Consider the following 27,440-nt stretch of genomic DNA (forward strand, 5'->3'; position numbering starts at 1 on the left):
TTAAGGGAGTCGGACTCAATAAAGGCTTAGAGGAAGCTGATTAAGTCTAGCCTAGAATTAGGCCAGACCAATCCAAGTCAAATGGATACATGAGTCTTAACAACATTACCAACGAATTAGGATGTCTAATCAGTGATCATTTTTGCTTAGTTAATATTTAATAGGATTGAACCTCTTACTAATGTACCAAATCCCATATCTTATATCCTGTTAATGTACAATTTAAGCTGATAAATTGGAGAACAATGCGCTGCTACATGACATTAACAACAATCTCCAGAAAGCCTGAAAGATGAGTTTTATGAGTTGGTTGGATTCCCCAATGCAGTAAAAAGTAAAAAACGACAATCACCCAAAATGACAGATTATAACAAAGAGCAAACAGAAAACGCTCAGGAATAGTCTTAAAGAGCAAGGTAATCTCTAATGAGAAAATCATTGTTATACGTAAAAAAAAACTGACCATCTCATTACAAATGTACTAACCAGAATGTGCAGCTCTGTACATGAAATCAAGACAAGCTCAACACTAGCAGTGATGCCAAATTTTCTGATGGAAGTATACTGTCATAGCCTGGCCAAATGGCTATTCTAAGAAGTTTCTTTCAGTAAGGAAATATCTGGGGACTACAGATATTACAGAAGTACAAATGAAATGTCCATAGACTTCTCTACTTCTCTTCAAGGCTCTCACTTATCAGTGTCTTCATCTAGAAACAAAATGAATACCTTCATCAAATAACGGTAACTAAATGGATCCCAGCATATTGAAGTATCATGATATAAGCCAGAATGCCTCTAGCAACAAATAACATTTCACTGTCCTCATCTTCAGCACAATTGATCATTTTTTAGAAAATGAGAGTAATTTCTTTCAGCAGCTGCTAGTATTGTTGTCCCTCAAGGTCACGGCCTCCTTTTTCCTTGAGGATTTCACTCAGAGGTTTTGGTCCCTGAAAGTCAGTCAACGTTTTACTTGAATGCCCTGTTTCCCCAGAGTAATCACCATTTTCTTCAGTCTTTTTCTTCTCTTCTTTAATCTCAGCAAGAGTCTTGGGCCCTGTAAATGCAGTAGAAGTCTCAGTAGATCTCCTCTCCCTTGAAACAGGTTTTCTAGAGACTTCAGATGAATGAGACTGCCGTTTTGCAAGCCTTTTTTCCTTAGAATTCTGCCTAAATCTCCTAGATTGTGAACGCCTAAGCCACTCATGCTGGTTGGCACCAATTGAAAGAGTTCCATTGTCCTCATATGACTCAATATTGTTCTTTCCAACTACTGATGCCAATCTTCTGTGCAGCCGCTGACCAATAACATGCCTTCGAGACCTTTCCTGCCTTCGAACAACAAATCTATGTGATTCATGCTTTCTTGATGAACTAATAATTCGATGATCATCAATTACTCTGCGTTTCCTCAGATAATCTCGAAGATCCACATTGTGATCATTTACTGCTACTTTTGATGGCAAGAATTTCCTCTTTTGAGAAAATAATGAATCCAACATCCTTTCTCTTCCACGGATTGAAGGTTCTATGACATTATCGAGAATGCACCCATTATCCAAACAATCATAACCACTGTAGATCTGCCGTTCATCTAGAAGTTCTGCATCTGGATATGTGGGATCATACTTAACTTGGTCTTCCAAATCATAACCCAAAAATTGGCCGTTAAGACCACCGTGCTCTCTATTCATGGCCAGTAAGTACTCTGAATCATCCTCATAACCCAAATTCTCTGATCTATTGTCACTATCCACAAGAACGTCAAAACCTGGGGATGATTCCCACCGCTCCTCGGGCTCAATATGGCCATTCATTTGTTCCTCAGAATTCCAATCTGTGCATAGATGAGATCTAGTTTTCATAAAGCCTTCTACTGGAGCTATGAGGTCTGACTTAATAGTAGCAGCTTCTTCACCCTCAGACAGAGATATCTGTGGGGAGGCACTTCGCCATAGAATGCTTCTAGGCGCTGATTGCAGAAGATAATCCTTGGGCTGAATGCTCATAACCATTGCTGGCTTTGTGACAGTTTCCGATGGATTAGGACGTCTTTCTTTCAGTGTGGACCTATTGTCATTTCCTGTAGATGCCTTGTTTTCTGTGGGTAGAGCATCAGTACTTGCAGAGGCCTTCCTTGAATATATCCCAGCAGGTGCACTACCTTCAGGATCATGCATAAAGGAGCACCTGTCACCTTTGTTGCAGAGACCATTGAAGTAGAAATAACAGGGAACAGTGGTCTTGTTTGCAGGCATAGAAGATTGATATGGCAGTGGAACAGATTCAGGCCGTGCTTCAGTGAGATGCCCATCCAGTGGCTGTAACAGAAACAAAATTTAGTAAAGTGATTTCATTATGGAACCAGTGACTAATGTTGATAATCCAGAAACAAATCCATCAACCAGTAAATAATACAGAAACAAAACATATGAAAGAGAACAATAAAAACACAATGTACCAATCAAAATTACACTTTAAATATCAGATACCATATCTGAAATGGTATTTGCCTATCCTATTAACAGATAAGGTTTCTGACATTCAAACTAATCACAATGTTAAGAAACATTCTTAAAGTTAGAAACTCAAATTAAAAGACAAGATGCGAGATTGCAAATTACGTGGAAAAGAATTGATAAAAAAACCAAGGCCCAATGTGAACTATGAATCATAACAGAAGACAAGCTTACAGGATGTCTAAAACCACAGGCTGGATTAATACAATTCCCAGCTAACCAGTACCAACAATCCCTCGGGTTCAGTCTTGCAATTTCACAGTGCCGATATTCACAATCAATCCCCTGAGAAAAGAAAAAGATCATCACTCTTGCAGCCGAAACATAAAAAGATAAACACTGCAGCCGAAACCATTAAAAAGATGCACAAATTCTAAAACAGAGAAACTTGCAGTGCAAGAAAAAAAAACACAAAACACAAGAACAAACTTAATTAAGTACATGGAAAGAAATCCATTTTGGAACTAAACGAGTATGTATACATTAGGTTTATTGAGTATACAAATGTAGTGTGGTGCAAGGTATAAATGAAACAATTAAACTATCAATAGTAAATTTCGGATCCTCAAAATTGACACAACTTACATAGAGTAAAACCCTAGACGAACTCAAATAGAAGCACAATAAACCATCACAACAATCGAACCCAAGAGTTAAAAAAACAGATACTAAATGAGTTCTAAGTAAAAGAAAGTGCAAAAATCGAGATCATGGAATATTAAAAGAAACACTAGAATCTAAATTCTTTTAAATGTAGGGTTAGAAAGGAAAGTTGTGACATTGAAAATGGAAAAAAAAATAGAAAAAAGTCACAAACAAAAAGAGAAGAAAAATAAGAAAAGCAAGAAGCTAAGTTGATGGTTGCGGAGAAACCTTCTTGCAGGTGAGAGGAGAAGCGAGAAAATAGACGCAATCAGTGTTCCGCTTTCGCACTTCTTCTTCCATTTTCAGGAATTGCCAGGCTAACTCAACACTACAATATGCTACACGTAATTTCAACAGATCAACAAGTATCCATCACTGTTTCGGAATTTTGTTCACACTGACTTGGCGGAGAGATCGATCGTAACAGTAAATGAGAGAGAGAATTTTGTTTTCATTGTTTGCGGTTTGGCAAGGCGAGGGCAGGGCTCGGTGCTTTTCAAATTGGAGTCTAATTTTCAGGTATTTGTGAATTATTGCCCAATTGCCATTTTTTTTTATTCTTGGCTTTTTGAAATTAATTTTAGAGTAATTTTATTTCTTAACACAGTACTATAATTTAATACAAACAATTTTTTTAATTTTTATTTAATTTGAGACTGCTAAAACTACTTAAGAAGCAAAGCTGTATAAAAATTTCATTTCAGCTTATAATAATAATTATTATTATTATTTGTAATTACTATAGGAATCGAAATTTTGAATAGTACTGTAGTATGAATATATATGTACGATCCGGACTGAAAATGGGTGTCAATTAGTTTAATGTGACCATCATTTTTATTTGCAGCTTTTCTGGCAGAGATGGGGTTTAAGTTAATGTTGCATTAAGTTTTCTAAAATGATCTTCTCCTACGAGAATAATAAGAAGTTGAAAGTGTTCGATTGGAATATAAAATGTTCCAAAACATGACTGAATTGACCCTAATTACTCTCTGACAGAAGGAAGAAGAAAGGAGATTATCAACCAGGAAAAACACCAACTGGCTCCAAACGAGTAGCTGTATGAGTGAAAATCTCGTGTCGTTCACAAGCACAGACTAGAATTTCCTTTAATCATCTTCATAAGAGTGGCTGCCTGCCTCCCCTGATTCTTGAGGTTCTTCTTCTTGAATCTCACTATCATGAATCTGGGAAGCTCAAAAGCTTTACTTTTACAATTATTTTCAGAGACAGATTGAAAAGGTAATGTCAAAGGAAGTTATAATCCATCAAGTTCATCACAGGAAAAAACTGGATTTGCGTACACATGTAACAGTAGGACAAACAAGGTTATTTCAAATTCAAATGTTCAGATCAGTATTGGCTCTTACCATCTAACATTTTGCATTGTGTAACATTCCTAAATTATTTTGTATTTTAGGGATTTAAGTCCTTTCACCAATGTTAATCACATCATTTATTACACAAAATTTGGTTTGAAAATTATAGAATGAGGTTGGCTGAAATGTCTCAATCTATCAAAATTTGTAAACCATTTGCTCACTATATCCAAGATCCTTGAGTATGCCAGTAAGCTGCAGCAAAGCAATTAAGCAACCACATTAAAGACAGAAAAACCTTTTTGAATCAGTGGTCAAAATAATAAAAAAAATGCCTACTCATACCTCCCCCTGTGAGCGGTCTTTAGCCTTATCACCAGATATATGCTTCATCATCCCCGGGGGTCCACATACCTAAACAAGCAGGACCAATTGATTCAGGGTTCAAAATTTGCTAAATCTCATCCTAGTTCTTGAACGTGTATGCAACAGGTAAGGTTTGACCTATAATCTTTCAGGTAGTTTCCAGTTACGGTATCCAGTAGCCTGCTTATAGAAAGTAGAAACTACTGTCTTCTTGACATTTAGCTTCATTAAACTCATACCGTGGTCCACTTTTTTCAAGTGGAATTAAAAGAATTCCCGTGTGATTTTAAAAGAGAGAGAGAGAGAGAGAGAGAGAGACGCTTGTGAAGCATACAGTCCAAGATAATTCAGAAATCGACACAGTATCAGTAGGCAAAACATTAAGAGTAGTTGGCTTTAGTCACAGAAATTGGGAATATTCTCTGAGGCCTTAATCTGGTTTGGAGCAAGGGTTTCGAGATATAGAATAGGAGTTCAATACTCAAGCAGTAGGGGACTATCCTAAAAAGGTTTATAAGGATTTAACCTCCAGAAAGCTCTAATTGATATACTCAAAAAGAATTAATTAATGGAATAATTATAGAGAATCCTGAGTTTGGCCGATTGCTTGCTACTCAGATAGAGAACCTAGTTTTGGATTGAACTGTACTCAATTTAGCTCCACATCTAGCTGAACAAGTTAACTAAAGTTCAATTGCAGAGAAGTAACAAAGTTACTTACTAGGATAAGAGTATCATCACTTGGACTGGGCAAGCCTTTTATGACCATATCCTTTGAGATGTAACCTGCACCTCCTTTCCAATTTTTTGATGGCTTGTCCACAGTGTAGAATATCTGCAATTTTCAATCCGAAAAAAGTAGTTTTTATTTGACAAAATATACATCTTTTAAACTGATGCAGCTATAAGTTCATGCTAAAAAAACCAGTTACCTTCAAATTTGGATGGCTAGCTTCAAGTATGTCAAGCTTCTGTTTGAGCAATATATCATCTGGTGAAACATTGGCATAAAGCAATGATACCTATCGAGATTAATGCTGCTGTTAGCAATATGGTATAGATAATCTGCTAAGGAAAGCACTCTAAATAAACAAATGACCTTTGTTTCAAACACAGAATTTACTAAGAGTAAAAAAAATGTCAGTCAGACCATATCATTATCATCACAAAGATAACAATAAGATATGCTTACCTGAGTGTTGTCATCGGGATTCTTCAGTATAGCCTCAATCACCTGAAGCATAGGAGTAATACCTGTGCCACCAGCAATCTGGAAGAGCATAATATAGAGGGGAAAACACACAATTTTATCAAATTTGATAGAATCACGTTTTTATTGCAATTTATCAGAAAAAGTTGAACAAATTTTTTGAAAGGAACTAGAAATTCAAATGAAAAGTAAAGTCCATATGCACAAGAAGTGATATCAATGATTATGCCATCAACTATCCTTGACGTGTGGTAAGAACTGAAACGCCAGCAAACCACTCACTGTAGATGCGTATGTCATGACTATATATGATGAAATCACAGAACTTGGTGCCTGGCATGGCCCGCATGGGTAAGAACAATGGATGTTTCAGGGCTACTTATAGCCTTACACTTCTTGTGCTGTCATAATATCATAATTTATAAAAAAAACTGCCTTCATATTACTTCTTTGAGCAAGAGAAATTATGATTAGCAACTAAAATCGAAATTCTTACCATGCCAATGTGTTTCTTCATATTGGGAGAGTATCTGAGCTTTTCAATGGGCCTGCAAGAAATAAATGCATTCAGCTATAAGTATAATGTACACTGTAATCCCTGCCAATACTTCTAAAATCCAAATAAAGTACCCTTTCACTTCGACTACATCCCCTGGTTTCAAGCTTGCAAAATGCTGACTCATTTTTCCCTCAGGGTACACCTGAAAAATTATAAAGGAGTGGACTAATGCAATTTAAAGAGCATTACATTAATGTGCAAGGGTATCTTCAAAAGTGGAAACTGAAAAAATAATAAGAATTTACAATGTACCTTAATTAATAAGTCAAAGTATCCCTTGGAATCTGGATCTGATATAGGAGTATACCTGAACATAAAAGACAGTAATAGCACAAGATACTTATCAAATAAGCTTATCAATAAAATAGATAAACAGAATAACCTGCTATGAACAATATTAAGAACATCTAGCAACATATCAAGGAACATCATCCAGTCATTTCAGAACAAGAACATCTGATTGTAAGTGCACAATCCACACAATATATTTTCCTAGGTATTCATGACATTTGGTGTTCAGCAACAAGTTAGTTCCTCCCCACAAGCATTTCGACAGGGAGATGGGAGAGAGTGAGAGAGAACTTAGAATCAATAAGCTGAACAGTCTCTAATGAAAATTTATAAATTATGTGGTTTTGACCAGAAAACCATCCTCACCACGAAAAAATACACTGGATATAAGGCAAACCTCAAAATCAGCAATCAAGCTACGTACACAGGAAATGCCAGTTCAAACAAACAAAGATTAGAACTGGAGGACTTACGGCCGTATGACATATTTTGTTTTTCCTTCAGTGTCTTGTCCTACTGGAGCCCTGCAGTTATGATAACACATAAAAGCAGATGAATTCAAAAGCAGACTCCATTTGACTCTTATCCAATATCAACTCTAAATTATAAAAATCAGAAATCATAAAAATTAGATTCTTCTTGAAAACCTGTAGGATACTTACAACCATCTCAAATTACAATCAGTGAAACATACCTTGTAAGGATGCACGAAGCAACATCCAAACCCAATTTAGCGGATGGATCAAATGAGAATCTGCCATTTTGAGGAGATGGTTAAAAAAATTAACTACTCTGAACAAGCGTTTCAAACTTGGGAATTAGCAAATCAACTTAATAGTTCCACTGTGATTTACACATAGTTCAAATAATTTTACTGTTTTTAATAACATGCAATTAGTTTTTCTTTAACACCTGTAGAGGGAACCCTCAATTCCTTCAAATTGTATCATTTCTAATTCATCTTCTGGACACCGATTAATTTGCCACATTAATTACCAACTTCAGCTTTAATTCCATGAAAACTAAAATTAATTAAACACTTCTACAAGGACATTCACACACTAGCCAATAAAGATATGTTGCGAAGAAACTTGAAGAAATATAAACTAACTATATGCACAGTTACCAAAATGAGTTATTGGGAGGACTTAATGGCATAAATAAGCCAAACATAAATCATAGTTTTACAGAAGTTTGGGCATGCATCCAGTAACATATCATAGAAGAGAAAATGATAGTTACATATGAGCCTATCAAATATATCAGAAGCTAATGATCTGAGGTAGTGTAAGGGGATTTTCATCAATAAAATAGTTCGGAAGAAGCATGAGTGATATATTCTTTAGCACAATTAGGTATTGCATGAAAAAAATCTAATTCAGGAATGAATTTTGTGTCCAGGTGTTTGTTTTACAAGGTTCTGAACCTCTCAGAGTAATACTTAATTGTGTCATCATGTGCAGGGATAACACCAGACTCACCCTTCTGGTGTTCATGAAGTCACAGAAGAAAAAAATATGCATCAAAACCACAGATCAGTCTAGACAGTCATGCTCTGCAATGAGTTTTATTGAACTTATTTACAAACATATAATTGAATCAAGAGGATATACCTGAACAAATGACTGTTGTGGCTAACTCTTGCAGTGTCTTGCAGCTTAAATTCAATCCACTTATCAGGATTGAGAGCTGAAATTAGATAGAAACATCCACTGAGCTCATGGGGACATTGGCTACAGCTTTACATTGAAATTAAAAGTTTGACCAAAGTAATATAGTCATCAAACTTTGAATGACTTGATCCTAATCTAATTTGGGCAAAAGATACTCACCAATTTTTGGACCTGTCACGTCATTGATTTGATCTAAGTGAACCTGTAATTAAAAAGCAGAAGCAAAGTTGAGTTCTGAATTCCGAAGAAACATCAATGATGTACCATGAAATGATGTACATTTTCAACTCATCAACCGTAATACTCATTTCATAGCTTAAATATAACACAATCCAAACCATATAAAAATGCCTATCTCAATAATAAACTACAGCATCCAAAGGTTACACACTGATCCGTAATCAAAGAACTTAACCATGTGCAAAAGAAAAAGTAATAATAACAATCAAACACATTTTCTCCCAGATAAAAACTTATATCAGTTTAAACTACTCTAAAAACGAATTAAATGAATAGTGAGCGTACCAACAACAATCACTAAAACCAGCTTAAAGCCGAAAGAAAATATGCTTACACTGAGAAATATACATTTACAAGCAAGTGATCCATCAACCCAGTTTAATAAATGGCCAATTTTAAAGAATATGCAGATGGAGTTCGCAAGAGAAATTACCAAATTTGGAGAGGAAAAGTAGTAGTAGTAAGAGATTCCGCCAGAAGCTGCAGCAATTGCACCCAAGGGAAGTCGAAATTTACTGAAACTGGACTTGGGTTGGCCTCCAAATGCATTGTTGAAGGCAATTGGAGTGGCTTTGGCCAGCTTCCTGAAGAAACTACTAGCCATTTTTCACTTACAGTAGGAGAAACGAAGACAAAGAAAAGAATCAAAGAGTTTGAGGGTCGATTGATGAAGAAAATAAGAAACTATAAGGTGTGCTCGGGTTTTGTTTAAGAACTGTTCATCTCCTTGGTTATTGGGTTTGGGATGACAGATCTTCAAAAATCAACCATCACCATATCGCCACGTGTTGAAAATATTAGGGAGCGTATTAAGAATTTTCCTAAGAGAGGCGGCCCCATTCTAATGGGTCGTACTTTTCGGCCTTATTTATTTGGACGGGTGTAGGCCTAAAATTAATGTTGGGCCTAGATTTTATGGGCCAACTCACCTGATATGCAGCCCATAGGCGAATACAGTATTAAGAAGATGATAGATCAATTTAAATGATTGATTAGCAGGGATGAAACAATTACTTTTGATAATAAAATTCTGATGAAAATTAATGTTTCATCTAATTCCTTATCTTTTTTGGGTAATTAGTAATTTTATAAAAAATAAAGAATTAACGACTGAGCAAGATAAAACCCGAAGCAAAACAATCCTTTACAAACACAAATAACCGTTGAAACGAAACTAGTCCATACATCTCCTATGTGGTTAACAAATTATCTCAATATGAGCATCAACCATCAACTGAACAATGGGCTTTTGTCAAGTGTCTCTTGTGCTATTTGTGTGGCACTTGTTAGAATTCCTTCATCAAATGGTGTCATCTCTTTCTCCCCAGACTCAAGTGATTCAACTGTAGTAGTTTTAACAAACTTCGATTCTGCTTTATCTCCATAGATTTCCTCTAGTTAGTTTAATATTCAAAAGTTCTTTTATCTCTTCCTTGTGTTTAGGCATCTCTGTTTTAGTAAAAGAGTACAACACTCATGTATATATTGACCAAACTTGTAAATCAAATATATAATCACTATTTTATACTCCCTACTTGTTATGGTATCAGAGCTCCTTCCTCTAACAAGCTAGATCCTTCTTTCTTCCTTCCTGTCTTTTGCTTCATTCAACATTGCTCCAAATAATCTGTCAACAATTGTTGCTGTTCCCTCCAATTCTGCTCAGAATTTAATAACCATAAATGCTGCTGTTCAATTGCCTCTAAAGCTCACGACTCGTAACTATTTTTCCTAGAAAGCTCAATTCAACACCCTTTTCTTTGGTCTGGATCTTTTTGGATATCTTGATGGCACTTTCCCGTGTCCCTCTCCAACGGTGATCGAAAATGATCAGTCTATCCCCAACCCAACATATCTTCCATGGTGTCGACAAGACCAACTTATTCTTCATGTGATTTTTGTGTCTTTGAGTGAAGGTGTCATGCCTTTGGTCTATTCTGCAACAACTAGTCGTAAAGCCTGGACTCGTCTCTCTTGTCTCTATGCTAAGAGATCTACCACACACATGATTTATCTCAAGGATAAACTCACTACGATTACTTGTGTTTCTCTCTCTGTTACTGACTTTCTTGTCTCTATCAAACAAATTGCAGATGAACTCACTGCTCTTGGTGCTCCCCCAAGTGATGCCGACCTTCTTGTTTATGCAACTCGTGGTCTTGGTCCTACTTACAAGGAACTCATTACTGCCATGAGGACTCGAGATTCTGTTGTTCCATTCAAAGAATTATTTGATCAGATTATCAATCATGAGACCTCCCTTCTTGATAATGACAAACACAATTCAGATCCCCACCCACCCATTGCCCACTTAGCCAAACATTCCCCTTCTTCCTACCGAACTCCAAAACCCACTTTTCCTTCCCCAGCGCTTGGCTTCCTTCCTACTCCTGTTGTTGCCCATAAATAATACAAAACCAACCCCTCCTCTTCCCCACAGGTTGTCTATCAGTTTTGCAGCAAGCGTGGCCATGATGCCAAACGATGCTTCAAGCTTTTTCCTCAACTTCGCCAACCTCGCCTATTTGCCAATCATGTCACCACATTCTTGTTTGCTCAAACTCTATGGATAGTTGACTTTGGTGCATCTCACCACGTTACCCCTCAGATGTCGAACTTGTCTCTTCATCAACATTATGAGGGTCTTGATGACATTCAAATTGGTGATGGTTCAGGTTTAAAAATTATTCATACTGGATCTATTTCCTTTCCTTCTTCTTTCAATCTTACTCATGTTTTATGTGTGCCTTCTATTAAACAAAATTTAATATTTGTTTCCAAATTCTATCGCTCCAATCAAACCTCTATTGAATTTTTTCTTTCTTATTTTGTTGTCAATGATTTATGTACGGGGACTCCTTTCCTCCGTGAAAAGAATCAGCATGATCTTTATGAGTGGCTGATGGCAGAAGATGCAAATAATAACCCAACCGTAGCTTTCTCTGCTGGTGTAACTGCTTATGCATCTCCAGGAATTTGGCATGGGCGTTGGTTACCCATCTTTAAAAATAATAAAATATTTGGTTCAGTGTCATTAACCTCTTCTATTCCCCTTAATTTTATGTGTCAGTCTTGTTTGTGCAATAAAAGTCAATGTCTACCATTTGGCGAATCTACTTTAGTAAGTTGAGGGCCTCTTGATTTAGTTTACACTGACATCTGGGGACCTTCCCCTGTTCAATCTGTTACTGGTTTTTATTATTATGTTATTTTTGTGGATCATTTCACTAAATATGTTTGGCTATATCCCTTGTGTCTCAAATATGACGTGTTTACCATTTTTCGCCAATATAAAGTTGTGGTTGAAAACTTTTTAAAGCGTCCTACCATCTCTGTCTACTCGAATGGTGGTGGAGAATATATTGCTCTAAAAGATTTTCTAACCACAATGGGAATACAACATCTTAAAACACCACCTCACACACCACAACATAATGGCACTGCTAAAAGACGTCATAAATATATTGTTGACACTGGTCTAACCCTTCTTCATCAAGCAAAACTCCCTCCAAAATATTGGTCCTATGATTTTCAAACTGCGGTTTATTTGATTAATCGGCTTCCCACTCCTTTAATAGATTTTGCTTCCTTTTATGAAAATTATTTAACCGGAAACCAAATTACAATAAACTGACAGTGTTTGGGTGTCTTTGCTTTCTTTGGTTAAAACCATACAATTCCAATAAACTTGAGCCCAAATCTTCTCCATGTATTTTTCTTGGTTACTCTCTTAATCAAAGTGCATAATTTTGTTTAGATATTACCACAAAAAAAAATTTACACCTCTCCTCATGTTAGGTTTGTTGAAGCTAAATTTCCTTTTTCACATTCCACTTTGGCTGATTTTTCATCTCTTTATGATTGGCACTTGTCTTTACCTTCTTCTTCCCTAACAACTATGTCTTTGCCTCTTGTTGCGCAACACTCACCAGTAGAGACCACCATGGCAGCTCCTTTGCACATTTTGCCGCAACCTCTCATCATATCTTTGCCGCCTCTTTCTGCTAAGTCAGGTACTTCCACTCATAGCTCCTCTCCTCTAAATATTGTTTCTCCCTCACTTCCTGGTTCTTGTTCTCTTGTTGCAGATATTCCTCTTGTTGATTCCTCATCACAACTTCCAGCCCATCCTATGCCACAAAACTCTACCACCCTTCCACAAACTTCCTCTCATTCCATGACTACTCACTCCAAAAATAACATTTTCAAACCCAAACGTCTCTATTATACAACTACAAACCATCCCCTTCCCACCTCTGTTGAACCCACCTGTGTTACCCAGGCCATTAAATTTGTTGAATGGCATCATGCCATGTTTGATGAGCTTACGACACTTCTTCGTTATGGAACATGGGAACTTGTCCCTCATTCTCTTTCTCAAAATATAGTTGGCTGCAAATGAGTTTTTCGGATTAAATGACACCCCAATGGATCCATATCCAGGTACAAAACCTATCTCGTCGCCAAAGGGTATCACCAACGTCTTGGTATTGATTTTCATGACACTTTTAGTCCGGTTGTTAAATCCATGATTATTTAGCTGATACTATCTCTCGCCTGGTCCAATGACTGGCATTTACATCAATTGGATATTAACAATGCTTTTCTTCATGGAACATTGTCTGAAGAAGTCTTTATGCAGCAACTGCCAGGCTTTATTGATAAACACCATCCACACTTTGTTTTCAAATTACGGAAGGCCATTTACGGTCTTAAATAGGCTCCAAGGGCATGGTATACTGAGCTCAAAGGTTTTTTAATCTCCTATGGGTTTACTAATTCACGCAGTGACACTTTGCTTTTCATCTATCATCATAGTGGTATTATTCTTTATTTTTTCGTTTATGTAGATGATTTGATTGTCACCGGCAATGACAACCCGACTATCTCATGTTTTTTGAAAGCATTGGCATCTCGCTTTTCTACCAAGGACCTTGGTGATCTTTACTATTTTCTTGGTATTGAAGTTCTGCTAACCAACTCTAGGCTTCTCTTAACCCAGCACAAATATATTTGAGACTTATTGGAACGGAAAAAAAGGTCTGGAGCAAAAGAATGTAGTATGCCTATGTCTTCCACTCAGTCTCTTCAGCTACATAATGGTTCTTCATCCACCGATGCAACCCAGTTTCGGCAAGTTCTTGGTGGCTTCCAATATTTGTCCCTCACTTGGCCTGACATATCTTACGCAGTCAACAAACTGACACAATTCATGCACTCTCCAACTAAGATTCATTGGTCGACAGTCAAACGGATTTTATGCTACTTGAAAGCTACCATATATCATGGTCTATTTCTTAAACATCATCAAAAGCTTTGTGTTACGGCTTTTACAGACGCTGATTGGGCGGGCAGTCGTGATGATCACACATCCACTTCTGCATACATCATCTATCTCGGTGGTAATGAAATTTCCAGGTGTTTCAAGAAATAAAAAATTGTTGCCCGTTCCTCAACTGAAGCAGAATATCGGGCTCTTGCATCCTGTGTTGCTGAGGTGCTTTGGCTTAAAAATTTACTTACTTAGTTACATGTTAATTGCTTATCGCCTCCGCAGATTTTTTGTGATAACATTGGTGCAACCTATCTCTCCGTCAATCCTGTCTTTCACTCACGAATGAAGCACATCTCTATCGACTACCATTTTTTTCATGACCATGTGGCTCAAAGGTCCTTCACAGTGTCTCCCATCTCATTCAAAGACCAAATTGCTAATGCCTTGACTAAGCCCTTACCGTTTATCACCTTTCACAAATTACACTCCAAGATCGGTGTCTCCAATGGGAGTACCGTCTTGCGGGGGCCTGTTAGAGAAACTTCATCAGACGGTGTCATCTCTTTCTCCCCACACTCAAGTGATTCAACAAACTCCGATTCTACTTTATCTCCACATATCTCCTCTAATTAGTTTAATATTCAAAAGTTCTTTTATCTCTTCCTTGTGTTTAGGCATCTCTGTTTTGGTAAAAGAGTACAACACTCATGTATATATTGACCAAACTTGTAAATCAAATATATAATCAATATTTTATACTCTCTTCTTGTTAGTACCTTAGATGAGGGTGTTATAATTTATTGTGATTCTCCACTCTCTCTTCATGCCTTCTCCGATGCAGAATGGGCTGGAAATCTGGATGATTTCTCCTCTACTAGTACATACATTGTTTATCTTGGTCGTAATCCTATCTCTTGGAGTTCAAAAAAACAAAATAACATTGCTCGTTCTTTTACAAAAGCTAAATATTGCTCTGTTGCTACTATTACTGCTGAACTCAAGTGGGCCTGTTATCTCTTAATTGATCTTAGTATTGGTCTATCTCATGCTCCTGTCATCTATTGTGATAATATTAGAGCTACTTAGTTGTGTTCTAATCCCATGTTCCACTCAAGGATGAAGCATGTTGCAATGGACTTTCATTTTATTCGGGATTAGGTCCAGACAAGTTCTCTTCGCATGGCTCACATCTCCATTGATGATCAACTTGCAAATGCTCTTACAAAGTCGTCGCCTCATTCAAAATTTCAGTCTCTCAAAGTCAAGATTGGCCTCTTATTAAGTGTATATGGTATGTCGAGCTACTGTATTGTATGTCGAGCTACTGCTACTGTATAAGCTCAACTTGAACTTAAGCAGTTAAGCAACTTGAACTTAATTAGTTAGTCAGTTAAGTAGTTAGTTAGCTGTCGTTAGTCAGTTAGTTAGTTAAGTGTGGTTAGTTAACTATAGTTAGAAGTTAACTAAATTGTGCAGTTTGTATATAAACAATTCTTTGTATTCAGTAAAGTTAATCAGTTCATTTACTACAATTTTACTTTTCTTCTACATTCTCTAAAATCAACACCTCTCATCCATTTACCTATCTTGAGGGGTATATTAGATGATAGTTGTTATCATTGTTATTATCCTTTAGTTAGTTTGTTATCTAATTTTTGAATATTTCAAATGTAAATCTGATTGTATCTGAACTGTAACTTTAGCTTTAGGATCTTTAATTGTCTTCCTAACAACTCTTTTGAATTATATATTTTTTTGAATAGTAATGAAAAGATCTGACTTTGATCCCACAACATAATACAATCACACGAGGATAAACAATCCTTTACAACGCACAGCCCCCGTAACAAGGAAGCCGAAACAAGCAAAAATGTGACAACACAAATGAGAGAAGGAAAATGTGTCCTTAATAAGCCACAACAATGCAAAATTGAGAACTTCTTGTTTTTGACATCATTTGTGAAGAGAGCAGTTTGACCTATTCGTGAAGATGTCACATTGACAACACTATGGAGAATGAGGTGTCAAAATATCGTTTGCGATGGCCATTATCTCAGAGGACTCTTTGTGTTACAAGACAAATGAGAGTGTCTTCTTTCAAAGGAATCTCAATCATCATCATGTTTAGTTAGAAAATAGCTTCACCTACAACTAGTAAATACTAATTACAGCCCACAGATATGTTTGTTTTCTCATCAAGAGATTAAAATATTAGATATTCGTAACTTCATCTGGATATGCACAATATATCCATAATAAGACAAAGTGATAAACTGATTGACAGATATTTTGGTTTTGAGAAGGACATTTCAACTTACCTCAAAACTCAAAAGCTTTTGAATCATTTTACTGTCTGCGTGTCATAGTTCCACTAATGACCGTCTCTGTTTGTTGAAGATAGAAACATTTTACTCAATAATTTATCACCAACCAATGATTTAACACAGAGGACAAAATCTGACATTATGTGATCATTCATAGGTCCACTCACCATGCTGCCCCTTTATTTATATTTTATAGTACCTGTTGTTGTAGATCAAACAGCGACCCTTCACACATGTTTGAGGTTGAGATATGATAAAAAGCAGCCAAATAATAATAATAATAATAATAATAATAATAATAATAATAATAATAATACTCATAATAAGTAAATAAAGAAGAAAGAAGAAAAGGGAAGAGCACACAATAATTGATGTGATTCGGCCATAATGGTTTACATCCAGAAATCAAACATCAGAAAAACAGCTAATTACTGTGTATTTTAATGAAAAGTGATTATAGGGTTGTTCATTGGTTGTGGTAATCTTGATGGGTTGGCTGGCAATTTGACTCGTGCTCAAGCTTTTCGCCATTCAGGGAACCATTTCATTTAACAAGTAGCCAGTAATTTTGAAGGCAGTGCCACACAGCCGCCGATGCCTGGTTCTCTTGTAACTGACATATAATATATAATTATTGTCATTATATTGAAAAGTGGACAGAGTGCGGTGGCAAAAGGTGACTGGACGACAATAATGCAGATTCTTTCCACTTACTTATGATTGGTCATTCCATGTGATACATGCATTCAGCATTTATATATAAGACCTTCAGAGTATAGGAATTCTTGACTTCCTTTATCTGCATCGTTATCTCCATTTGCATTCTACTTGTACTACATTCATCTGACAAATATGGTTTTTTTTTTTTTTTTTTTTTTCCTTCTGTGAGGCTTCTTTTATTGTTTATCTTTTAGAATTTGTTTGAACATGCTTGAGTTTAGATTCTGAAAGAAACCCCTAACTTTCTCTCTGGGGTTTAGATACTTTTGATTTTAGATTCGGTCTCTAAAATCTCTACTCTGAAATCCTCGACATGTTACTAAATTCTTTTAAGTGGGTTTTGTTGTCAGAGTCTCAAGTTGTGCAATATTGGTGTAGCACTGCTCTGGAGATCGTCTAGTTGTTTATAGGTGGTTCAGAAAAAAATTATTCCTTAGATAGTGAAATTCATAGGATTACTTGTAACGGCTGGATTTATAGAAGCTTTTAGCGGCCAGGAATGTTTGATGGTGGCATGACTATGTCTTTCCATACAGTCAATTGCCCGTCCGTTCTTCTAAGTAATTTAGATAAGAATAAGACTCAGTATAGAGCAAGAACAAGTCCATCTCTAGTTGTACAACCATTTTCATTTCAGGCACAAATCTATGAGAGTAGAAATTTATCGGAATCCAAGAAGTTTTCAGGTTCAGCTACAGCTTTAATGAGATGTCATTCTTCTAAATCTTTGAACAAAGCAAATACTGTTGGTATCATTGGAGGGGTATCCGTTTCTTCAACTCTTAGTTTCCTGGAAAAGCTTGCTAGGTGGAGTTCAAGAGATGCGAAAGAATGTGTTCCTTTCGTCTTCTGCTGTGATCCAGAATTAAAGAATGAACTCTTTCACTCATTAAAGAGAACAACTGCTCAAATCAAATTAAATCATGGTCTAATTGTTGAGAATTTGCTGCACCAAAGGTCCTTTGTTGAGCAATCTGGCGCTCGTTGCATAGTTATGCCTTGCCATGTTTCACATGCTTGGCATGGCGACATATCTGAGGGATGTTCAGTACCTTTTCTCCATATTGGTGAGTGTGTTACCAGGGAGCTTAAAGAAGCAAAGTTAAAGCCATTGGAAACCGGAAGTGGTGTGCGGATTGGGGTGCTTACTACACATGAAACTTTTACTGCTGGAATTTATCAAGAAAAACTACAAAGTCAGGTATTAATTAATAATTATTGTAATTGAGTTATTTCTTCTTTAGTTGATCCAACAAAACTAGTTTCACATCACTTTTCTATAGTCCATACTACTTAAGGATATGGAGGAACCCAGATTTTTCCAGTTCAGTAACTAATTTCTACAGTTATTATTGATCTGTGTTCCGGGGAGGTTCAACTTCGTTGAACCCTCTAGACACTTGGTTGAATATCCAAGTGAAAGAAGTGGATAAACTAATGAAAACAGTTTTCTGTCTGGGTATTATTATCTTACTGTGCAGGGTTTTGAAGTTGTGTTGCCAGACACCGCAACCAAGGAGCATATTATAATTCCTATAATCGAAACAATGAACAGAGGGGACATGGAAGGGGCACGGAATCTCTTAAGAATTGCCATTCATGTTCTGTCGATCAGGGCTGTGAATACTGTAATCCTTGCTTCGGATGAAATGCAAGATCTTTTACCGCATGATGATCCTCTTCTTAAGAAATGCATTAATCCCATGGATGCTTTGGCCAGGTCAACTGTGAAATGGGCTAGATCAAATAAAATGGTACATTAAATACAGTTGTATTATTCCCACCATTTTTTCATTGCTTTCAAAACCATCTTCTTGCACGGGGGTTCCATATACGGGAAAGAAGTGCTGTCTTGTTTTGTATTAACGTGCCAATGATGGGCTGTTACTAGAAGATCACCATACCATTACCAAAGACAGATAGATACATGATTGCTTGACATTAAAATAGCACCTCGGACCAGGTAAAAATATTAGATTTTGGCAATGGCCATTTCCAAAATTGAAATAACATAAACAAGTGAAAGCCAAGATTCATGCCAATAGTGACTAGTGCGGAACTGCTCTAATTTAATTTTAGGAATTTACTAACTGATAGAACAATACATATTACAGAAAAAATTTCACAGCGGTTGTGTGCCAACTAGCCATTACCAGCTTCAGAAACAGTTATCATAAACACCATATTGAATATGAGAAAGAAAAAAAAAAAAGCAATAAGGAATATAAATTACAGATTCACAGTTGCTTGAGTTCAATAGAGGCCACCACTACAAATTTGATATAGAACTGCTAGATTGGTCTGTTCGAACTTGGACACCATTTGGGGCAACATCTTGGTGGACCCAGGAAGAGATGAGGTGGTGGGCAATCGCAAAGGGACCTGGGATAAACATTGTAGCAAGTTCCCCACTTTCAACATTAAAATCTGCTGCTAAGCTCTGTCCTTTCTCAACTCCCTTGCACATTTGCTCCACCTTCTCAGCTGCTGTTCTTTGTGCTTTCTTGTATTCAGCAAAGGTTAATGCCCTTTTTACATCTTCTCTACTGTGCCATTGAGCATCTGAACAGACAAGGTTTCAACATTTTACTTAGCAAACCTAAGTGGAGTGAAAAAATATCTTGGTTGCCGAGGTGATTTTCATTTTTCTAGTCAACAACTGAAATCATTAAGTTTATTCTATTTGCATGCATATGAAAGACGGAAAACCATGACCACATTATCTGAGCTACAAACATGAAAATTGAAATGTCAAGATTAACTTTATCTAGACATGCTCTGCAGATCTTTTTGATGATTTTGTACCAATTTAATTAAACATATCATAAAAATTTGAAAAGATTATAATAAAATGAAAGGAGTAAGAGCATACATCTGAAAACTACCAGGGTAATATCTAAGCAATGTAACTTATCATATTGAAAGGAGAACATAAGGGGGAAAACGTAGTTGATTACATTTATAAATTCTAAATTTTAGCATTACCTTCCAACTCTTCTTTGTCTACATTTATCTCCAGTGATTTCGCATATGCCAAAAAACCCACCATCAACTGGCATGGCATGCTACTCGGGCCAACTGAAACAAACCAAACAAGATCTTAGAGTTAACAAGAGAAACTGCCATAAGAAGAGGAGGAAAACCATAAGACAAACTAATCAGATTTTTAAGCTAACAAGATAGTCATAAGAAGATAAAAGAGAATCATGCAAGACTTGTTTCACTTCTGACATAGTTACTTTCTGATGAGTACAGAAGGTTTTCTCTTTTTCTTTTAATGAATATGAATATGTAGTTAATGTGACCTTATTGCGAGAATTGTACTAGAATAACAAGAAAATTCTACTCTGATTGATATGATACCAAACACATTCTACTTTTATGTTTCCAGCAAATAGATGCCACTGATGGAGTGATAACTAAAAGATGCTGTTGACAAGACAATGAACCATTATATTATAGATTACTACTATCATACAAAGTTAATATCGATTGGAAAAACTTGATGAATATTCAGCTGAGATGGTTGATTGAGTATACTAAAAGATGTTGTGGATAAGGAATAGTATGGTTCAAGTTGAAGAATTTACAGGGGCATGGATATTTTATAGCTTAGAAAACAAATTATCGAAATGATTTATTAGGCAATATTGTCCCACATAGTTTGAAACTACAACGTAAAGATTTTATAACCAGTTCCTACTTGCTTGGGTATGCATTTGCACAGCCCAGTCAAGTCAAAACTTTTTCATATAAATGGCAACATTATATGGTTTTCAATTATATAAATTAGTAGTCAAAGCTTCATGAGTCACTGCATTTTGCATTCGCTAGCAATAATATTGCAAGTCAAAAAATGAAGAAACAACATAAGAATTGGTGGAAATGATACCAGGCCATGGTTGAGAACTATGATAGATAACATCTCCCACTTCAATACCAGTCTCTTCCCATGTTTCTCTCCTCACTGCTTCTTCCAAGCTTTCTCCTGGCTAAGGACAAGAAAAGTATTCAAACAATGAGAAGTTTCACCTAAGAGAGGGAGAGAGAAAGAGAGAGATACTATTAAGTTGGCCAATACACACACCTCTATAAAACCTGCTAAACAACTCCACATGCGAGGGACAAACCTTGACTGTCTGCTTAAAAGTGCACGATCATTCTCTCTATCTATGACTAACATAATGACTACCTGTAGTAACAGCACGAGTCACAAATGCAAGGTGACATTCAATGTTCTGAATATATAAATTCCAATAAAGACAATGGTTAAAACAAAAAGAGAAGAGCATCAATCACCATACTGGATCAACACGAGGGTAAATCCTCTTATTGCACAGAACATTTGAGCACTGCTTACGTCTCCCAGCTTCCATGGGAACTGTTTTTGCCCCACAAACTCCACAAAAACGTGATAAGTTATGCCACTCCAGCAATGCCCTGGCCTAATCAAAAGACCATAGATGAAGCCATCAGATACAAGTTGTGAATTTGACTCAAAATTTGTAGTATTTAATACGGTTACGGTGCAAAGCAGCAATCAAATTATCAATTCAGTCAGAAAATGAAGAACTAAGAGGGAAAGGGAAGAGCAGACCCGAGATTTTATCAAAAATAATATTACCCTTAAACAAATCCCCTACCCCCCACCCCAAAAAAAAAGTGATATTAAGAAAGAAATAGAATTAAAAATATGTTTGGCTTCTTTTTGGGTTTTCAGAGGGAATTAAGTTAAAAGAAAAGAAGAATGTATAGTTGTGGGTAGAAGCAACAACATACAAGACAGGCATAAATCTTCATGTAAGTGAAAGAAAATTATTTAAAGCACAAAAGTGCATCTTGAATACGCAGGGAATATATGAGAGAACAGAAAACTAAAGACCTTATCTTTAGAACATCTTAAATGACTCAAAAAATTAAAAAATCATCAAAAAGAACATCATGGACTTGATGTAAATCAACCCATGTAATTGTTCTAAGCAGTACAGTAATTTTTTTATTCCAAACAAGAGACACCATATTAAGCACAAATGAATCACTTCCGATGCTAAAATATATCTTCTCCTCCCAATGTCCAACCTCTAACATTCCGATAAATCAAATACTGGCACATCACCTACATATGCATAAAGTAATACTATGAACCAGAACTCTGTTATCAAATGGCACCATAACACCATCACATTGTATAGATTTAAGAACTTAACTTCCGTCAAGTCTCCACCCATTTTATTTAACAAACTGCTAATAGAATTGAAATCATATTTGCATTCTGAGTTTCTGACTTTAGTTTACAAATACAAAACTCAGATCAAGCAACATTATCTTGGCAGTCAACCGAATGTTGTGATTGTTAATGGGGCATATACATTAGTTTATAACAAGCTGATAAAACTAACTCAACTAACCAAATTCATCAAACAGTTATAAACATTTACATGAAATCAACAGTAGAGACCAAACCCATTGACAAAAGAACAAATACCGAATTCTAATTAGTTGATTCAATTTTTCACTTACATTACCAGCAATAGCTAATTCACCCATAGCCCGCTCATCAGCCCAGTCGGTGGCCACCATAAGCGTCCTCAGTTCAACAAAGCAAAATTGCTTACTACCCAATTCAGGAACCAAGCCAGCCTCGCTTGAAACGTCGATAGCCCAATACACCACATCATCCTCAGAGCGGGAACCCAGATAAACTAAACAGTCTTCACTCAACTGGACCCCAGAATTTTCCAATAAATTCCTGCAATCAGGCAAGCTGATCCAACCCAGATGCCAACTCGGGGTCATTTCACCAGGGATAGACGAGGCTAAAGGCCTGCCTTTTCTAAAAGGCAAGACCTTGAAATCAGGAGAAGGTGGTTGTTGAAGGAGAGTGTTGTCTAAAAGTTGTGTTTTCAGTGAATCAAGAGCTGAGTTTGGTGAAAAAGGGTCAGTTGACTTGGGGGTTTTTGATCTTATAGGATTGCCAGCAAAGGCATGAGATTGTAGGTTAGTGGACATGGTGGCTGTATTTCTGCTGAAAAAGGAGAGAGTTAATGAGGGCTTTGGGAGAGAGAATAGTTTCTTAGAGAAAAGAACAAGAGATGAAGATGAAGATGAGGAAGAGAGGAGCGTGAGCATGGCTCTCATGTTCCATTGGGTGGTTCACAGGGTTTAAAGGAGTAACGGAGAAAAGCCGAACGGTTAGGTGGTGACTTAGGTTATTGGTGTACTGACAACTGTCCTTGATTAGATACTTCTGTTAGTTGAAGAGGGGCCCATTTCATTACCCGCCAAGCCCAACCTAGTTCTTCTACGGTTCTACCTAGTGCAATTGTAGTGGTTAATATTTTCCTCCGCCGCTTAATTGTTTTGACGATCCAGTAGATGCCACTTGCCATTCATTATTTACCCTTTATGTGTTTTGTATGAATTTAAAATATAAATAAGTATTAGTTAGTCTGATATTGTCTTTAACATATATATATATCATGTCAACCATTCTTGTGAAGTGGTCAAGTAAAACTCTTAAAATGGTCTTAAATTCTGTTATGCCCGAAAAAGTAAGATTGACGCAGAGTCTTATCAGCATAGGGTGATCAGAACTTAAGAAGGTTCCACGACCACTCAGATGTGGCCACATCGCGTGATGGCGTCAGTGGCATGCTCCTGCCAGTGTAGTGGGTGAACACCAGGTTGGTGAATGGCTGGAAAACATCCACGTGTCCAATCCCTACATAAGTCAAGGAAATCACTCGGACAAGTGAGCAATGGGACGCAGGGAAGGATTTGCACGATACCCATCCCATTTGCAGATTTAATAATCATTACCGTGATTTATCCCACTATAAATAGAGATCTTCTCTCTCATTTACAGGATTGACTAATTTCACTCTGGAATAGCATACTCTCTCTCTCTCTCTCTTGTATTCTCTAAACTGTAACTCAACTCGCTGAACGCGACCTGACTTTACTCTCTTTAATATAATATCAGTAGACGTAAGATTCGCCTTTGGACATTCGAACTACTTTAAACATTATTCTTCATTCTTTACTAAACTAAGTACTTCCATAATCACGTGTGACTTCTAAACCCGCTTAACATTTCTCACGTGCGAATAGTTGATGTCAAAATCAAACATCAACAAATTCGATTCACTTTAGTCCTTAATAAGGGTGACCATTTGAGCGCTCTTTCCCTGTCGATAATTTTAGGGTCTCGGAAGATTAATTGAGATACACACAAATTGAGTAAAACACCACCAGTCATAAAAAAATAATCATAATTTAGATGAGAAGTCAATTTTCTTTTTCAGGAAATGCACACTCATACTTTGATTTCAAGGACGTCTTATTTGAATTTCCAAGAAGCAATGGCTAATTCCAAACTGCTACACATATCTTTCATAAGAAGAGATAACACTGTAAAAGAGAAGAAAAAATTAGAAGGCAATGAACCAAATTAACCTATGGTATATCATCAAGCGAAAACAATCTGCAATCTTATATGCCTATAAGACAATAACTGGAACAAAGACTTGTATATTATCAATTAGAGCAGAATCGCCAATGTTTCCAATACAACTTCTACTTGAACTCAGCTCTCCACTTGACTTGACAAATTGTGCACTAAGGGCATATCATCAAGCCAGTCTCCATAAATCCGATTGATTTTCTTTGGTCCTTTCCACTTGACTAAGCAGTTCTTGCCCTGCCCTTCTTTGCTTAAAGTAGGCATATTCACTGTGGTTGATGAATCATTTACAGGAATCAATTGAGGCTTTATTGGAACGAAACCAGCATTCCCTGCTTCAACTTCAATGCGTCCACTGGTTACCTGTAATTCTGAGCACAAAACAGTCCGCATTACGGAACGAGTTGACCGAACAAGAGTTTCCTTGTGCATCAACCTAAACAAATTGAATAAATATACTAATCTAGTATTCTAGTCTTCTCATATATAGATAAATGAATATGCAGACAACACAATTAATCGGAAAACCAAAGTGAACAACACAACTCAGCAAGACAAACAAATAGGTTAATAGATTTATAAGAAACCAAATATAAAGGTCCATATTCCCTATTCCCTTTCTATTCATAAGTTAATAAACCAATATGTATCTATTAATCATATCAATATCAGAAATATGCTATTACCTCAGGAACATTACAATTTCTCACAAATGAAATTTTGTAGTACATAGATAGCATGCTTCTGTTGCACAAGTGATCATAGAAGAGAGTTCACTTGCAAAACAAAAGTTATTATCCTAATAAAATCCATTGAAAATCACAAGTTACCAATCAAAATTCAAATCAAATACATAAAAAAGAAGAAAGAAAAAATGGTACCGGTGGTGTTGATAATTTATAGTTCAATCATCCTGATTCCAAACACCACCGAAAAGACAATAAAGAACCAGGGCAGTATAAGCAGAACCAGTCAGAGCAAATTTATCGATCAGAATTCACAATCATTGCTTAACCAATTCAAAGTTCTTTCGTATCAAAACTTTTGAATCTGGTTGGTGCTAAGGAAAAAAATTAACGAGTAGGCGATAGAAGTTCTAAATTCCTAGAGATGGAACTGAAGCTGCTTCTAGGGAATAATACCGTCAACATAGAACTTTAGTCCAAAAGAGCGATCTACATGAGAGAAAAGACTCCGCAAAACCTCATGCAATATCTATGATCATCTCCAAATTAATTATATCATACCTACGTTCTCAGATCACCAATTCCAAACCAAAAGTAGAGCAAAAACCTAAGTTTGCATAAAGAAAACGTAGTCACAATTAAGGCAAATACCATAATCTAACATCATATACCTGACTCCCCGTGAGCAAAGTGACATTTTTCTCCAAAGGGACATTGACCTGTTGTCCACTTAGAACACAACTTTGTCTTCCAATATACAGGTTTCACACTAGTGTTGTTGACAGACCTATTGCTATCAGGTTGATTAAAACTGACTCCATGCACCACAGGTGGCCCTGTAGTCCCAATGCTTATTGCTGAGCTCTCCCTGTACCTCCCTGAATCATCCCTAAACTTTGAAGGATCTTCATGAAGAAAATTACATCTATCACCATAGGGACACTCCTCTCCATTGTAAAACTTCTTGCATAGCTTCATCTTATGAATTATCTTCTGATCATCATCCCAATTACCACCACCACCACCAGATGATCGATCCTCCTCAACACGGCCACCTCCACCTCCTACGAGTTCTTGCCAATTGGGAGGAGGCTGTCTCAAGTCCTCAAGACCATGTGCAAAGTTGCAATTCTCACCATTCCTACAAGTACCCTGCTTAAATTTTGCACAAACACGCGTCTTGAAGAAAATGTTAGTTGTTCCTTTATTAATTGGAGGGTTTAAAGATGGATTCATCCTATGAAATTGTGAAGGGTTTGATTGGTTCTCTTCAAAGTTTCTAGGTCTCTTGAAAGGAGGCTGTTGATCAAATTGCGCATGCTGCTCATATTGTTGCTCATTATTCATTTGATACTGAGGCCAGACACCAATGGCATCACTGTCTACAGAAAAAAGCTGTTGCTGTGGCGCCAAAAAAGAAGCGCTAGGGTTGGGAAAACTCATATTGGTTAATTTTGAGGGCTGAGATTCAAATAACCCCCGTAATATATTAAATACAATATAATCAATATATATAATTTGGATTCCAAACTACCGAAAACAGTAAATTGTTTACGAAGAAATCAGGATCAAAATAAAAGGAATAGAAATGTATAAACAAATTACACCCAGATGAATCTTTGCGTAAAAATTGAATCTCGTCGAGGAAAAGAATCAACTAACAAAGACCGATCAAAATTTTTAAAACCCGGAAAACAAAATCAGTAAACGGAAGCTTGGAGACGAACAACCAATACCCCTATGACGCAAACCAAACTAATACTAGACTGAAAACGAAACTTGAAAGAATAAAACAATTAAAACTCAAAATTTAAGAAAATATCAAAGCTTAGAACTTTCAGATACGGTATATATATAAGAAAAAGGAGAAGTAAAGAATATATATATATGGTACAAAAACCCTAGCCGCCTACCACAAGCCCTAAATTGAAAAAGAGAAATTTTGGTTTGTAAAACCTAATGTCCTAAACCAAACAGAACTTGGAGTGGTGCAGACCTAAAGTCCTTCGAAACGGCTAAACCCCTATCACACACAAAACCCTATTATTAATTAATTAGTAAAGATGGTAATTTGTTATTACTAATTACGGTTCTTAATCTATAATTAAGGTGAGGAGGAAAAGTCAGTTACGGGTCAGACCTAAACAA

At 36.5% G+C, this 27,440-nt stretch overlaps 5 protein-coding genes across 5 annotated transcripts; 1 reads left to right on the forward strand and 4 right to left on the reverse strand.

Annotated features, from left to right (window-relative positions):
- Positions 1–230: 230 nt before the first annotated feature.
- LOC116110049 (zinc finger CCCH domain-containing protein 34-like) lies at positions 231–3,679 on the reverse strand. The gene is made up of 3 exons (XM_031396292.1): positions 3,396–3,679; positions 2,697–2,807; positions 231–2,324 (listed from the first exon to the last, which is right to left on the reverse strand). The coding sequence occupies exons 1-3, from the start codon at positions 3,465–3,467 to the stop codon at positions 885–887; spliced, it is 1,623 nt and encodes a 540-aa protein (XP_031252152.1). The 5' UTR covers positions 3,468–3,679; the 3' UTR covers positions 231–884.
- Positions 3,680–4,476: 797 nt separating this feature from the next.
- Positions 4,477–9,519, reverse strand: LOC116109558 (NADH-cytochrome b5 reductase-like protein). The gene is made up of 13 exons (XM_031395788.1): positions 9,259–9,519; positions 8,745–8,787; positions 8,526–8,601; positions 7,607–7,666; positions 7,386–7,436; positions 6,874–6,928; positions 6,693–6,763; positions 6,559–6,610; positions 6,045–6,122; positions 5,785–5,874; positions 5,574–5,687; positions 4,832–4,900; positions 4,477–4,741 (listed from the first exon to the last, which is right to left on the reverse strand). The coding sequence occupies exons 1-13, from the start codon at positions 9,427–9,429 to the stop codon at positions 4,685–4,687; spliced, it is 987 nt and encodes a 328-aa protein (XP_031251648.1). The 5' UTR covers positions 9,430–9,519; the 3' UTR covers positions 4,477–4,684.
- Positions 9,520–17,274: 7,755 nt separating this feature from the next.
- Positions 17,275–18,907, forward strand: LOC116109662 (broad specificity amino-acid racemase RacX-like). The gene is made up of 2 exons (XM_031395885.1): positions 17,275–18,345; positions 18,626–18,907. The coding sequence occupies exons 1-2, from the start codon at positions 17,644–17,646 to the stop codon at positions 18,905–18,907; spliced, it is 984 nt and encodes a 327-aa protein (XP_031251745.1). The 5' UTR covers positions 17,275–17,643.
- Positions 18,908–19,176: 269 nt separating this feature from the next.
- LOC116109354 (nudix hydrolase 19, chloroplastic) lies at positions 19,177–23,325 on the reverse strand. Its single transcript, XM_031395582.1, has 6 exons — positions 22,665–23,325; positions 21,449–21,589; positions 21,232–21,336; positions 21,037–21,136; positions 20,130–20,222; positions 19,177–19,706 (listed from the first exon to the last, which is right to left on the reverse strand). The coding sequence occupies exons 1-6, from the start codon at positions 23,280–23,282 to the stop codon at positions 19,414–19,416; spliced, it is 1,350 nt and encodes a 449-aa protein (XP_031251442.1). The 5' UTR covers positions 23,283–23,325; the 3' UTR covers positions 19,177–19,413.
- Positions 23,326–24,398: 1,073 nt separating this feature from the next.
- On the reverse strand, positions 24,399–27,329 carry LOC116109929 (zinc finger CCCH domain-containing protein 39). The gene is made up of 3 exons (XM_031396170.1): positions 26,898–27,329; positions 25,964–26,771; positions 24,399–24,977 (listed from the first exon to the last, which is right to left on the reverse strand). The coding sequence occupies exons 2-3, from the start codon at positions 26,733–26,735 to the stop codon at positions 24,730–24,732; spliced, it is 1,020 nt and encodes a 339-aa protein (XP_031252030.1). The 5' UTR covers positions 26,736–26,771; positions 26,898–27,329; the 3' UTR covers positions 24,399–24,729.
- Positions 27,330–27,440: the final 111 nt, after the last annotated feature.

The sequence above is a fragment of the Pistacia vera genome, unplaced genomic scaffold, assembly GCF_008641045.1.
Source record: "Pistacia vera cultivar Batoury unplaced genomic scaffold, PisVer_v2 Contig118, whole genome shotgun sequence".
In the NCBI taxonomy this organism is placed as follows: Eukaryota; Viridiplantae; Streptophyta; class Magnoliopsida; order Sapindales; family Anacardiaceae; genus Pistacia; species Pistacia vera.